Below are 15,467 nucleotides of genomic sequence, written 5' to 3' on the forward strand. Positions count from 1 at the left end.
CCCAAAACTGACAGACTCCCAGTGGAGCATTTAGTTGTTTAAAGGCCTATGTCTGTCGTTTCCCTGCCTCGGGTTACCTTCTCTCATGTCATTACCCCAGGACCTGTTTCGATTTTCCCATTCTCTGTTTGAATTAAAGTGCTGATCATTCCTACCAACATTTCTTCTGTCATTGCTATTATAATTATCCCTGTTGTTGTTGAAGTTTCTTCGTTCACTATTATTGTTATTATTTCCACGGTTCGGTTCCCACCCTCTGTGTGATGAACCTACAAAGTCGTTAAATCTGTTGTTTTGTTCAAAGGCTCTATCAAGTTTGTCCACATATTTCAAGAATTGTTCTATGGACTCATCTGGACCATATACTAAACCCCATTGTACTCTTTTCGGAAGTCTCCGTTTTAGTGCATCAATTTGAGTTAGGTCATCAAATGGCTTATCCAGATGCACTAATTTTTGCAACTGTTTCTCACAATAGGCTTTCATTGACCCATCAGATTCTCTGTAACAAGGACCATTCAAGATTTCACTGTTGATTCGAGCTTGCTCAGTTTCAGACCAAAATTTGGTTAGAAAACATTTTTTGAAATCTTCAAAGGACATTTCCGCGGAACAATTCTGATTGGCCCATGAAAGCGCCTCACCATCAAGTAATTTCTTTACAAATTTTACCTTAACACTATCTGTCATTATGGACGTGAACTGCTCCTTGCAGAATTGCATGAGTCTTTTGGGTGTATATTCTTGTCACCGGGATAAGTTTTAATGGGAAAATTTCCCCATACCCCATTACAACTATTACTAAAACCTTTTTGCAACATAGTTTCTTGTATTTCTACAAATTTTCTGTCTACAGTTTTTTCGACATTACCTACTCTACTACAAATTTCTGTGGTTTTGTCAGAATCAGATTTGAAAGATTCAATTTCGCTTTCAAAAAATCGTTTTGTCTGGTCAAATTCATTTCTCAATTGAGAATTTTCCTCATTTACAAAATCAACAACTTTTTTTAAGTTTTGACTGGTTATTTGAAATTTCGTTACTTAAATCAGTTTCAAGGACAGAAATTTTGCTCTCAACCGTGTCCACACGACAACTAAGTTCTTTTTGGTTTGACTCAAAAGTAATTCGCCATTCTTCGAGAACCTGATTAGTGTGAGCAATCTGTTCTGTATTTGAATTTATTTCTGATTTTAAATCACACACAGCCTTCAAAATCGACCTGTCCATCTGTTGTTGTGTCTGTTCAATTTGTTGACGTAATTCGGCACGAGAATCGTCCATCTTCGAGTTTGTGTTATCCAACTTCGAGTTTAACTCTGCAAACATTTGTTGTAACATTTCCAACATTCCTACACTGTCAGAATCACTTTCCCTAATAGGTGTACTCGCTACACCGCTGCCAATACTGAAATCTGCGTCTTTTTCCATTATTTTAGGAAGCAGGTACTTATCTTAGTGTCCGTCGGCGGCCGTTGGTGACCGTGTTTTGCGAAATTTCTTCAATTCCAGGATGGTTTCGCTCGGTTGATTCACTACTCTTCTTGTGACCCCAGAATCGACGTATTTACTTCTGAAGAATGACTGGTCCATCGTATATCCTCTTCTTGTGGTCCCAAAACAGACGTATTTTCTTCTTTCCAGAAGAGACGTATTTTATTTTGAAGAATCACTGGGTGGTCGTCATATCCTCTGCTTCCTCCACCAAATTATAACATTTCAGCTCCTCAATACCAAATTATAACATTTCAGCTCCTCAACACCAAATTAAAACGTTGCATTAGGAGGTGTCTGCTTCGTGCAAAAGGTCTTGAGTTCATATTGACGACAACAAGTAATTCTTCATTACAGACGTTTATTTACAAACAGAACTGACAGGACTTCACAGACTCAACAACTGACTCTCCGAGCTAACCGCACTGTATATCCGAACTGGCAACTGACAACTCCTAGGTGTATTAATATCTTTCCAAACATTTTTCTACCAGCTTCTGGATAACCTTCACCAGATTTGTACCGATGTTTCCAGAAATATCTTGACATTTGATTCTGGATATTTCTTGAGTGATTTAGAATAACTATTTATATGTAAAATGATTTAAATTGTGTTTCAAAACGTAAATAAATCTTTTTAGCAATATTCCTTGATACAAATCGTCTTTCGAAATTAGGTTATGAAACAGTTTTCACAAGTTTTCGTATTTTTCGATCATAATATAGAATTTCTCCATAGAAAGTTCCAGAAGTGTGCATTAAATGTTCATTTACAGACTTTCTCTTTAGCTGGTGAGTTTTTAAAAGTATCTTGACCATATTATACGAAATAATTTAGCTCAAAACTGATAATTTATACAATTAATCAGAGCTACAGCAAACAGTGAGTCTTTCTTTTACAAAATGAAATATAATTACAAAATTGAATGAAAATAGGTTACTAACACTAATATATATTTACATTAATTCTATTTTTGTTCTTTCTGTGCAAAATGTCCTAATATTGACACAGTACAATATTTAAACATTACCAAAGTTTTCCTTTACATTTTGCATATCTGTATCGACATCCCCTAAAAGTCTACAGTATCGAATACTTCAATGTGTCCTATAATGTTACAACAGAGAACCACTTCCTACCAGGGGAACTCATTCGGCCTCAAGTACCTGAAGATTTCCCTCATTCCCGGATTTTATGTCACATGCGCACCCACTTCAAACAAGCACACTCACACCCACCTATCAGCCACTCCCCACCGGACAGTTACATGCCCAACCACTCTCAACACTTGCTCCCATGTAATGCTGAGAGACGATTCGATCTGACAACCTCTGCAACCACCTTATCTTGGCCCCTTTAATGTCTTTCGGCAGGTGAAACAACTTTCGACATCATCGTCAAAGGCAGTCTGTAAACTGTTTTGTTACACTGACTCAAACCAGCATTCATGGACCCCAACATCACTCTGCTGGCTCAGTGTGATTCTCGTAACGACTCCCCTGCCAGTCTCCCTCCCACCGTGGAGTCCGAATATGTTTCTCCTCAGGCCACCATGCCATTTTGTTCACCCGATGCCTCCTTGTCACCTTTCGCAGGTTTCTCGACACGTCCCCCCTCCACCCTGTGTGCGGCTTTTGTTGCTACCTCATCAACTACAGATACACCCTCTCCCATAGTCACCCTGACTTGCAACAAACCCACACGCCAGGACGACAACATTTCAACTGTCACTCTCAATGACTGAGTTCTCATTTTACTCATAGACACCACGGCCCCACAACCCAATGACCAGTTAAATATCAGTGTTGTGGATAGCCTCACCATCCCTCAATAGTGCAAGCTGATGACAATTCATGCCTTCATCTTGCCGGATGCCTCAATTAGCATCCGGGTTTGCCACACCTACACCCTGCCATCTGACATTCAACCTGCCTGTTCTCAGGCTGGTTACCGCATCATCCATTCTTGGTGGCTCAACGACTTTGAGGTGGAGCTGCCTCCCATCGTTCCGCATTCGCACACTGCCCCGGTCATGCATCTACCAGCTTGTATGACCACCAACAGTGTTAATGCCCACATATTCTTCCCTCAAGACTCACATGCAGCACTTCATACTGCGGGTGGGGGGGGGGGGGGGGGGGGTATGGCGTGGATAGATCATATCAATATTAGACAACATTAATCTTTGGGACCCAGGTCGCTCATCCGAGCCACCATGTTAATTCAGTCTGTTCTTATACCTTGTACTGTGTGGACGTGTATGATAATTGTCAAAATATATGTATATACACATATTAGTGGGGACAGTTTATTCCATATATCGCTATTCATATCCTGTTCTCATAGAATGATCATACTGGTCAAGTTCGCAGATATGTGAGTGTGTCGGAGACTTCTTAAACAATCGAACCTCAATGGCGAGTGCTCATCAGAAGCAATGTTATTTTTAGTAGTGCCTCGGACAAGTGTGACAGGAGCACTGTTGTTCTCTATATACATAAATGATAAATGATATGCTGGACAGGGTGGGCAGCAATCTGCGGTTCTTTGTTGATGATGCTTTGGTGTACAGTAAGGTATCAAAGTAGAGTGAATGTAGGAGGATACAAGACGATTTAGACAAAATTTTTAGTTGTTGTGGTGAATGGCAGTTGGCTCAATGTGGAAAAATGTAAGTTAATGAAGGTGAGTATGAAGAATAAACCAGTAATGTTCAAATACAGTATTACTAGTGTCCTGCTTGACACAGTCGAATCATTTAAATATCCAGGAATAACATTGCAGAGCAATATGAAATGGAACAAACATGTGAGAACTGTGGTAGGGAAGGTGAATTTTTGACTTTTGTTTATTAGGAGAATTTTAGGAAAGAGTGGTTCACCTGTTAAGAAGATTAGATATAGGATGTACTGCTTGAGTGTTTGGTAGCTGTACCAGGTCAGATTGAAGGAAGACATTGAAGAATTTCAGAAGTGGGCTGCTAGATTTGTTACTGGTAGGTTCCATTAAAGCAAATGTTATAGAGATGCTTTGTAAACTCAAACAGGAATTCCTGGATGGAAGGCAACATTATTTTCAGGAATCAATTTGAGAAAGTTTAGAGAGCCAGCATTTGATACTAACTGCAAAATTATTCTACTGCCATCATCTCACATTGCACGTAAGTGCCATGAAATAAGATACAAGGAGTTAGGATCCATACGGAGGCATATAGATAGTGAGTGGAGCAGAGAAGGAAATGCCTTGTAGTGGTACAGAGTGCCCTCCGTCATGCACCATACTGTGGCTTGTAGAGTATCTGTGTACATGTAGATAGAAATAATAATTAACCAAGACTAAAAGAAAGATATGTAATTAGATTTAAAAGAATTGATTGTCATTTACTGCATAAGCAATAATTTTTAAGCCATAATGATTTCAAATGCATACAATGCAAATTCTTTCACAGACTGATAGATAGACAGACAGATGGATAGAGAGATAGATAGATAAAGGTAGATCAGTCAGCCAGTATGTCCATCAGTCAATTGCAACATCTGATAATTCAAAAACCTTCAGAAAAACTGGGACTTACTCTCTTCACTAACACGCTTCCTAATTTGTTGACTTGAAGTGTTACCAGATTGTGTAGTGGTAGACTGGAACTTTGAAACAAGGCTGCTGTTTGGTGAAGTGGTTGTTGAGTCAGGTATTACATTTGGTTGTGTGTCAGGCATCCTGTAGGAATAAATAATCCAAATTAGGCTATGAAATTAGGACACAGGAGTAACATCTGTTGGAAAAGTCTATATCTTATGATAATATTGAGAAACATGTAAATTTCATAATTTTATGACTTATCAGCATTGACACTTAATATCAATTGTATGTGCCTTATATTTAGATGCTAGCCTAAGATGAACAGTCCTTTAGAAAAATTAGTATGATGTTTCCATTTAACACCACATTTGAAAACAGACAAATAATTTTGTATGGATTGTTGCTGAGGGATGCTTCAATAACAAATAAAACTAATTGAGACCTATTTAGAGCAAAGTATATAATCTGTAACTCAATGTCTGGGCTACAGGTTTTTTTTGTCACATCAATTATCTTCCCTGAAGTATTCCAGAGTGCATACCATGTCAGTATTGTGTGTGTACTATTCTAGAGATTCCATTCAAATGTTCACTATGTTGTACTGTAACTATATTGCTCATCAGTTACATATTGTATTCTTCAATTTTAATGGCAGTAGGAGAGAAGACATCCACCCACGGCACAGCATATTACTAATCTTGCCTGAAATGATTTAGGTAAACACAGAAAATGCAAATCATGTGAGTGATTGTCTTTCATCATTCCATTGTTTGTATTATATCACTGATTTCCAAGTACTGTATTACTTTCCATGATTTCAAATATTTCTGTGCATTATATGAATTATTGTTATGGGAACTGTACTATTCATTCTCTCATTCATTCCTTCATTATGATCTGACAATCAAATAATCAAAGAGATTGTACCAGGATTTGGCACAAACAAAGGTATGAACAAATGTAGTGAAGCAGCCATTAGGAACTGAATTACTGACAGCTATAAACTATTTATGGTTACCTGAGCTAAATTTAACACAGTAAAACTAACAAGAAACATTGACTCTGAAAAGGGTTGCAGCTTGCACTACATAAATGCTGCACTACATAAATGCTATTTCTAGCTTGCTACAAAGAAGACCACATTGCTGTTCCTCACAGAACAACAGTTCTGTTTGTAGAGTTATTATTATTCTCACTAGCAGTTGCAAGGCCAACAGTCCGGATGGTTGACTGATATGGCCTTGTAACAATAACCAAAACGGCCTTGCTGTGGTGGTACTGCGAACGGCTGAAAGCAAGAGGAAACTACGGCCGTAATTTTTCCCGAGGGCATGCAGCTTTACTGTGTGATTAAATGATGATGGCGTCCTCTTGGGTAAAATATTCCGGAGGTAAAATAGTCCCCCATTCAGATCTCCAGGCGGGGACTACTCCGGAGGATGTCATTATCAGGAGAAAGAAAACTGGCATTATACGGATCGGAGCATGGAATGTCAGATCCCTTAATTGGGCAGGTAGGTTAGAAAATATAAAAAGGGAAATGGGCAGGTTAAAGTTAGATATAGTGGGAATTAGTGAAGTTCAGTGGCAGGAGGAACAACACCTCTGGTCAGGTGACTACAGGGTTATAAACACAAAATCAAATAGGGATAATGCAGAAGTAGGTTTAATAATGAATAGGAAAATAGGAATGCGGGTAAGCTACTACAAACAGCATAGTGAACGCATTATTGTGGCCAAGATAGATACGAAGCCCACACCTACTACACTAGTACAAGTTTATATGCCAACTAGCTCTGCATATGACGAAGAAATTGAAGAAATGTATGATGAAATAAAAGAAATTATTCAGATAATGAAGGGAGATTAAAATTTAATAGTCATGGGTGACTGGAATTCGAGTGTAGGAAAAGCGAGAGAAGAAAACGTAGTAGGTGAATATGGATTGGGGCTAAGAAATGAAAGAGGAAACCGCCTGGTAGAATTTTGCACAGAGCGCAACTTAATCATAGCTAACACTTGGTTTAAGAATCATGAAAGAAGGTTGTATACATGGAAGAACCCTGGTGATACTAAAAGGTATCAGATAGATTATATAATGGTAAAACAGAGATTTAGGAATCAAGTTTTAAACTGTAAGACATTTCCAGGGGAAGATGTGGACCATAATCTATTGGTTATGACCTGTAGATTAAAACTGAAGAAACTGCAAAAAGGTGGGAATTTAAGGAGATGGGACCAGAGGTTGTACAGAGTTTCAGGGAGAGCATAAGGGAACAATTGTGAGGAATGGGGAAAGAAATACAGTAGAAGAAGAATGGGTAGCTTTGAGGGATGAAGTAGTGAAGGCTGCAGAGGATCAAGTAGGTAAAAAGACGAGGGCTAGTAGAAATCCTTGGGTAACAGAAGAAATATTGGATTTAATTGATGAAAGGAGTAAATATAAAAATGCAATAAATGAAGCAGACAAAAAGAAATACAAACGTCTCAAAAATGAGATCGACAGGAAGTGCAAAATGGCTAAGCAGGGATGGCTAGAGAACAAATGTAAGTATGTAGAGGCTTATCTCACTAGGGTTAAGATAGATACTGCCTACAGGAAAATGAAAGAGACCTTTGGAGATAAGAGAACCACTTGTATGAACATCAAGAGCTCAGATGGAAACCCAGTTCTAAGCAAAGAAATGAAAGCAGAAAGGTGGAAGGAGTATATAAAGGGTCTATACAAGGGCGATGTACTTGAGGACAATATTATGGAAATGGAAGAGGATGTAGATGAAGATGAAATGGGAGACACGATACTGCGTGAAGAGTTTGACAGAGCACTGAAAGACCTATGTCAAAACAAGGCCCCCGGAGTGGACAACCTTCCATTGGAACTACTGACGGCCTTGGGAGAGCCAGTCCTGATAAAACTCTACCATCTGGTGAGCAAGATGTATGAAACAGGCGAAATACCCTCAGACTTCAAGAAGAATATAATAATTCCAATTCGATTTGTATATTGAGCAAGCAGTAAAGGAAACAAAAGAAAAATTCGGAGTAGGTATTAAAATCCATGGAGAAGAAATAAAAACTTTGAGGTTCGCCGATGACATTGTATTTCTGTCAGAGACAGCAAAGGACTTGGAAGAGCAGTCGAATGGAATGGACAGTGTCTTGAAAGGAGGATATAATATGAACATCAACAAAAGCAAAACAAGGATAATGGAATGTAGTCGAATTAAATCAGGTGATGATGCGGGAATTAGTTTAGTAAGTAGTAAGGGAGTTTTGCTATTTGAGGAGCAAAATAACTGATGATAACAGAAGTAGAGAGAACATAAAATTTAGAGTGGCAATGGCAAGGAAAGCATTTCTGAAAAAGAAAAATTTGTTAACAGCAAGTATAGATTTAAGTGTCAGGAAGTTGTTTCTGAAAGTAATTGTATGGAGTGTAGCCATGTATGGAAGTGAAACATGGACGATAAATAGTTTGGACAAGAAGAGAATAGAAGCTTTTGAAATGTGGTGTAACAGAAGAATGCTGAAGATTAGATGGGTAGATCACATAACTAATGAGGAAGTATTGAATAGGATTGGGGAGAAGAGAAGTTTGTGGCACAACTTGACCAGAAGAAGGGATTGGTTGGTAGGACATGTTCTGAGGCATCAAGGAATCACCAATTTAGTATTGGAGGGCAGTGAGGAGGGTAAAAATTGTAGAGGGAGACGAAGAGATGAATAAACTAAGCAGATCCAGAAGGATGCAGGTTGCAGTAGGTACTGGGAGATGAAGAAGCTTGCACAGGATAGAGTAGCATGGAGAGCTGCATCAAACCAGTCTCGGGACTGAAGACTACAACAAAAACAACATGTTTTGGAGAAATGTATCTTGGCCATCAGATCTTGTGGCACTACGACACCATATTTTATGTTAATTGTGATTTTTGTTTTATTCCTGTAGCATATTTTGTCAATATTCCCCTTTATTTCCTCCAATGAAGCTTAAGCATAGCAATATTTACATATGCAAATGTTCTCTTGGTACCAGCACCTCCATCACATGTGGCTGAAAATTTGGTATGTGGAGCCAATATACTACAAATAATGTGGCCCACAAAGGATTTGCAGTTCAAACACTTTGCTTGCACTTCAGTTGCTGAATGAACTACTGTTTATGGTCAGATCAAGTGTCGCCTACTATAATTTATGCACAGGTGAACAGCTAGCCACGTACTACACTCAGTTGAATGTGACTGAGTACAATAACCTAGCACTTAAGTGATTAAACAGAATTATTAACATGTAGCAAGTAAATTAATAACACAGTCACCAAGTACAGATCACAAATCACTGTCCTCGATATCTAACAGTCAACTTGACTGGTCAGTTTAAGGTTTAAAGGGACAAAACAATGAGGCCATCAGTCCCTCCTACCTGAAACAGACAATTCAACAACACTATACACCATAGAAAGGGATTCATGAAACCCAGGAAAAGAAAACCCCTAGGTTTATGAGAGTTCAAGAAAGCCTAGAGAGAAAACAAGGAGAAGAAAAGAGGGAAAGGATGTAAGTCTGGTGAGGTGCTCAGTCCAGGGAGCAGCTGAAGGCCCTCAAAGGCACAAACTGTGAGAACATGTGAGAAAGGGAAGAAGAGTGAATAATAGATAGGGCAAGGTCTGAAACAGACCATCAGGCACAGAAAGCCATTGCCCAATCAGGACAGAGGTGGCATGAGGGTGTCCTGTCAACCTTTCAATGGGCTGACAAGGCTGACATCATCCCTTATAGAACGTGATAAAAGCCTCTGTTATCAATAAACTATAAAACCAGTTCAGCCACTGAGGCACCATCTGCTAACACCAGGGGTAGTGAGTGAGGAGGATTAAGAGTCCACAGCAGGGTGACTAGGTTAGGACAGTCCAAAAGGATTACAAATCCTTAGAATTTGATGGCCTAGTAGTGATTAAAGGTTTGGTGTCAGAATAACAATCTCAAAAGGCGGCCTGTCAATGAGTTCATTCCCTGGGATCTTGATGTGACTTCAGGGTCCAGACAAAGCTCATCAAGCACCCACATTGTCTGTTGGCGAAAAGGGAATCCTGGATCATCATGACCAAGAAATGAGAAGGAAAACACTAGTAAATACCTTATAGACTGCTCAAGGAGTCGCTACAGATGGGGAAGGATTCACCAGTGTAGAAATGAATAAGCTCTAGAGCATGGGAGATGGCTACCAACTAAGCAGTGGAAACACTGCAGCCATCTGGTAAGGAGCAGAATTCATTACATTCCACATGATTGTAAGTAAACCAGTATGTATGGCAACCATCAAGCCACCAGTACAGACTACTTCTGAACCCTAAAACATGCCTAGAATGATGAAGAATTGCAGCTGAGGACCTCAGGCAGAGCCAAGTCTTTCAGACCTTACGATAGGTCAAGACAGAGCTGTGGATGGGGGATGCACCATGGAGATGTATGTGAGCAGGTTCAGAGAAGAAATGATAAATGGAAAGCAGGAGTTCTGGAAAAAAGGGATGGGATGCAGATGGTGATCATAACCTCAGACCTGGGTCCTCATTGTGAGAGGCATATCTCTGTATCTTGGAAGAGTGGATGGCAGTTTGGGTGCGCCAGAGAGCAGCAAATGCATAACACATAAGCAATCAACTGTTGCTGGCAGAGAACTCACAAAAGGGGAATCCCTGCCTCCACTAGGAGGCTCATCATGGGCCTAGTCTGAAAGACAATAGTTGCCAGTCAGTCATATAAGGCAACCCAGGCCACATTAGTACAGGCTCACCTGGGACGCTGTCCAGGCAAGTGCTGCTGAAAGAAAGAGAAGATGGTCAGAAAGTGATCACTGTTGTACAAATCGTGAACTTCACATTGAATAGAATGGAGGAAACCAGGGCTACAGATTGAAAGATCAATTGCTGAGAAAAAGCTATGTGCCACACTGAAGAGTAGGCACTCTAGTGTTGAGGAGACAGAGATCAAACCTTGCTAGTAGGTCTTAACAGTCCTGCCCCATCAGTGGTCACAGTATCACTCCATATACAATTATGGGCATCAAAACCAACAATGAGAAGGATGGTAGATGGGAGCTGTTGAATGAGGGTAAGAAGAGCAGTAAGTGTATGAGGCCAGTTGGGGGGAGGGGAGGGGGGTTATAAAGATTGCATATCGTTACTGCACAGTGTAAATGAATCTGAATGGCTACAATTTTTAGTGCGGTACGAAGAGGAACCATGGAACTTACCACGTCCATCGTGGACCAGCGTACAGACACCACTGGAGGCTTGCAAAGGGCTGGCCTACTTCTGGCAGAAGGCTTGGAAACCATGAAGAGTCAGTGGATGAGTATGCATGAAATGAGATTCCTGCAATACAACAAAAGCTCCAGAGTAGAGAGAAAGAAGAGACTGCAATTATGGAAAGTGATGGTAGTAACCATTACAGTCCATAGGAGGACAGTAGTTGTGCCGGCTACTGTGGCTGAGTGGTTCTAGGTGCTTCAGTATGAAACCGCACTGTGGCTATGGTCATAGGTTTGACTCCTGCCTCGGGTGTGGATGTGTATGATGTCCTTAGGTTAGTTAGGTTTAAGTAGTTGTAAGTGTAGGGGACTGATGACCTCAGATGTTGAGTGCCACAGTGCTTAGAGCCATTTGAACAGTAGTCATAGAGTCCAAATAAATTAGAGGGATGAGCCAATACCCCCTGGGATGATGGGAAGTCTCATCCCAAAACTTCTCCTTTGGAGCGTGAGAGGAGGTGTGGCTGGGAAGAGAGAAAGTTGTAGCATTATCAGGAACTGCAAGACAATGAGCAGCCTTGAGGTCCACAGAGTATGGGTTACACATCTGACACAAACTAACAGGCTGCAGACAGTGGAGAGGGGGCTCCTAGAGAGAGCCCCGTCCCCAGTGGGGCCAAGAGAAATGGATTTTAAAATTTTAGGAAGCATTTTGCAATTGGAGCAAAACAGCAATTGTATAAAATGCTAAAAATCAAATAAAAACAGGCTCAGTGGCATGTTTAGATTTTTATTCATTATCAACCAGTTTCAGCCCTTTCCTCAGACAATCTTCATGTTTTCCCTGGTGACATTCAGTAACAATATATATTATTATAGAGGGATGAAAATACAGCTAAGCAATATCTAACTTATAAGCTACAATGATACAAATGTTTGATGTTACATGTGTTATGGTTGCTGTTGTCAGCAGATGGAACAAGATTAATATTAGTAATGAGGTCACTGCTGAATAAGGCAGCTATAGTCAAGATTATGTCCTGTAAGCTCCACCCATTGCCTACAGTATTACATTGCTGACAACCAGTCATGCGTGAGGTATTATATATTGATTTGGTTAGTTGAATTTGTAATAAAAATAGATACAGGAATGAATACAAAAATTACATACACAAAATTTTACTTTTCTAATTGTATAGTAATTAATTTAAGTAAAAGAAATAAAATGACAAGCATGCTGTAACTTTTATTGTGTGCAGGCTGCCCCTGTGCGCATTTGTATGTACTTGCTGCAGCAGAGACAGCTATATTTGACTGCTATATCAAAGGCTTGCCAGTATCGATAGTTGAATTGTGTCAAGGCCCAACACAGATACTGTGGCAGAGGGTGGAATGCTGATGGGTAGCAGAAATATGGTAGCTTGGAAGTTGACCTTTGTGCTTCACTTTTGCTGGACAGTAGTAGCAAAGACTGACTGCTACAATATGGCCTCCAGTGGTCAGAATAAACAACTTGTGTGATCACTTGCATGGACTGTAAGTTACTGTTTAAGATCCTAGTTATAAACTTGGACAATGCTGTCTTCAAAATCTCTACGTATTACTTAGTATTAATGAAATATTCCTATAATCACGTAATGCAATGCTGTATTGATGTAATGTTGTAGCAGTGGGTGGACTCTTATAACCAAACAAACTAATCTGCCTTTGAAAGTACTGTGTGTTATACTGGTATTCATGATATGGTCTACGTATGAGACATGGTCATGACAGATGTGATGATGTGGCTTACACTGTTTCAGTCCTAATTTGTGAAGATGATCTGTGACTGAAACTGGTTGATATTTGGGTTTTAAAATAAAAGGCAGCTGATAGCCAAACAAGCATTTTATACATTACCTGATGGCTGTTAATAGTCAACTTCCAAAAATGACCAAAAGTATAGTTCCATCAATAGACACATGTGAAAGCAAAAGGGACAAACTATTTAGCTTTGAGAACTAACAGTTTCTTCATTGGCAGGAGGGGGGTATACATTGGGTAAGGCGCCTCACTCAGAACCTGTGAATGAAAGAATGTAATGGACCTGGTTTTCTAACATAATCTTCTCTTCACAGAAATAGGTGATGCCATAGAAATATTTCTCAATCTTGTGTAAATTAAAATTATCTGAGCTGTTTCAATAGAAGAACTTCATATGAATTTGTATACATGTGTTATGTTACAGGCATAATATGTAAAAAGAAATTAATTTGTTAGTACTCTGTATCATCATCATCATCATCATCATCATCATTTAAGACTGATTATGCCTTTCAGCATTCAGTCTGGAGCATAGCCCCCTTACAAAATTCCTCCACGATCCTCTATTCAGTGCTAACATTGGTGCTTCTCCTGATGTTAAACCTATTACTTCAAAATCATTCTTAACCGAATCCAGGTACATTCTCCTTGGTCTGCCCAGACTCCTCCTACCCTCTACTGCTGAACCCATGAGTCTCTTGGGTAACCTTGCTTCTCCCACTCCGTATGTACAGTTAAAATTACTCTTCTTTTAGAAATATTTGAAACTAAGAAATATCAGGTACATTTCAAACTCATATTATTAATTGCACAATCTAACACTAATTATTAAATTTATTTCTGGATTCATTTATAAAATAATGTTATATCTTGGTGATGATTCTTCTTTTGTCAAGAATGTTTGGAAACTCTTTCACTTTATAAACTCTTTGGAATATTGTGAGTACTGCAGAATATAGGTAGGATTAGTGGGCATGCCTCTGATGGAAACAGACATGTTTTTATGATAAATACTAACAATGAGATCTGCGGTGTGATAGCAGTGTTAATTGTAAAGACGGTGTGATATTAAAAAATGTGACAAAGAATGAAATTCGATATAATACAGACATATCTTCATCAGTTATTTAGTCATCTGGAACCCACTAAGTCAAAATTTCAGCCATAGTGTGATATTAAAAAATGTGACAAAGAATAAAATTCGATATAATACAGGCATATCTTCATCAGTTATTTAGTCATCTGGCACCCACTAAGTCAAAATTTCAGCCACAGTAATGTACCCCTAGATGTGAGAACAGCAGCTAACAACAACAACAAGAGAAAACGAAAATAGTTACAAAAGTTTTTCTTTTGTATATCTTATGCCTCCAAAGCTTTCAAAACTTATGCAGAGAGATAGAGAGAATTTTAATAGAGGTGTGTGGACGGGTAAGATTACAAGACCCACATGTAGTGAGAAAGAGAGTTGTTTGACTCATTACTTACCTGTTATATGTTGTATGATTGTTTTAGGAAAGAACACCAGAATGCTATACAAAACTACAGGTCTAGTGAAGCAGAGGATACAACTCATCGGCTTTAACCAATGATGTCAGAATTGGCCAGAGAGCATTTATTACACAGATGAAAGAGCTGACAAGACTGTTCAGAAACAAAGGAATACAAAAGATGAAAAATATGATTGACATATATCAAGACAAGTAGTATTTTCACGTTAAGGATATCACATGTTTGTATTGTATTATTTAAGTGGAAAATGCAGGAGAAAAAATGGATGGAAATACTGGTAGCACAGAATACCTCACGTTACATATATATATGGGTTGTATCTCGAACCTCATTCGAACTGTATTGGTTAACTGCTCTAGGGGATACATGTTTACCATATGTCAATTTCTTCATTTTCATTAGTAGTAATATCCTGTTGTTCAGTTGAACTATATAAACAAACTGAAGCTCGGGATTCAAGTTTTACATGTGTTGTTTCTTTTGCCTCTGCTGTCACTAATAGTCTGTTCTTACGTAGATAGTAATACTACCAATGGCAGAAAGAGCTATATATATATAAAATAGAAAGAAACTTCCACATGGGAAAAATATATTAAAAACAAAGATTCCAAGACTTACCAAGCGGGAAAGCGCCGGCAGACAGGCACATGAACAAAACACACATACAGAATTACTAGCTTTCGCAACCGATGGTTGCTTCTTCAGGAAGGAGAGGGAAAGACGAAAGGATGTGAGTTTTAAGGGAGAGGGTAAGGAGTCATTCCAATCCCGGGAGCAGAAAGACTTCCCTTAGGGGAAAAAAAGGACAGGTGTACACTCGCACACACACACA

General features: G+C 39.1%; 1 protein-coding gene across 1 annotated transcript in view; it reads right to left on the reverse strand.

The window, feature by feature from the left end:
* LOC126335511 (serine protease snake-like) overlaps nucleotides 1–15,467 on the reverse strand; it is a 317,108-nt gene that overhangs the window by 160,826 nt on the left and 140,815 nt on the right. The window contains exon 5 of the mRNA XM_049998866.1: nucleotides 5,070–5,212. Within this exon, the coding sequence (XP_049854823.1) occupies nucleotides 5,070–5,212 (143 nt within the window). The remainder of the gene's footprint in view (nucleotides 1–5,069; nucleotides 5,213–15,467) is intronic.

The sequence above is a fragment of the Schistocerca gregaria genome, chromosome 2 (assembly GCF_023897955.1).
Source record: "Schistocerca gregaria isolate iqSchGreg1 chromosome 2, iqSchGreg1.2, whole genome shotgun sequence".
NCBI classification, from domain to species: domain Eukaryota; kingdom Metazoa; phylum Arthropoda; class Insecta; order Orthoptera; family Acrididae; genus Schistocerca; species Schistocerca gregaria.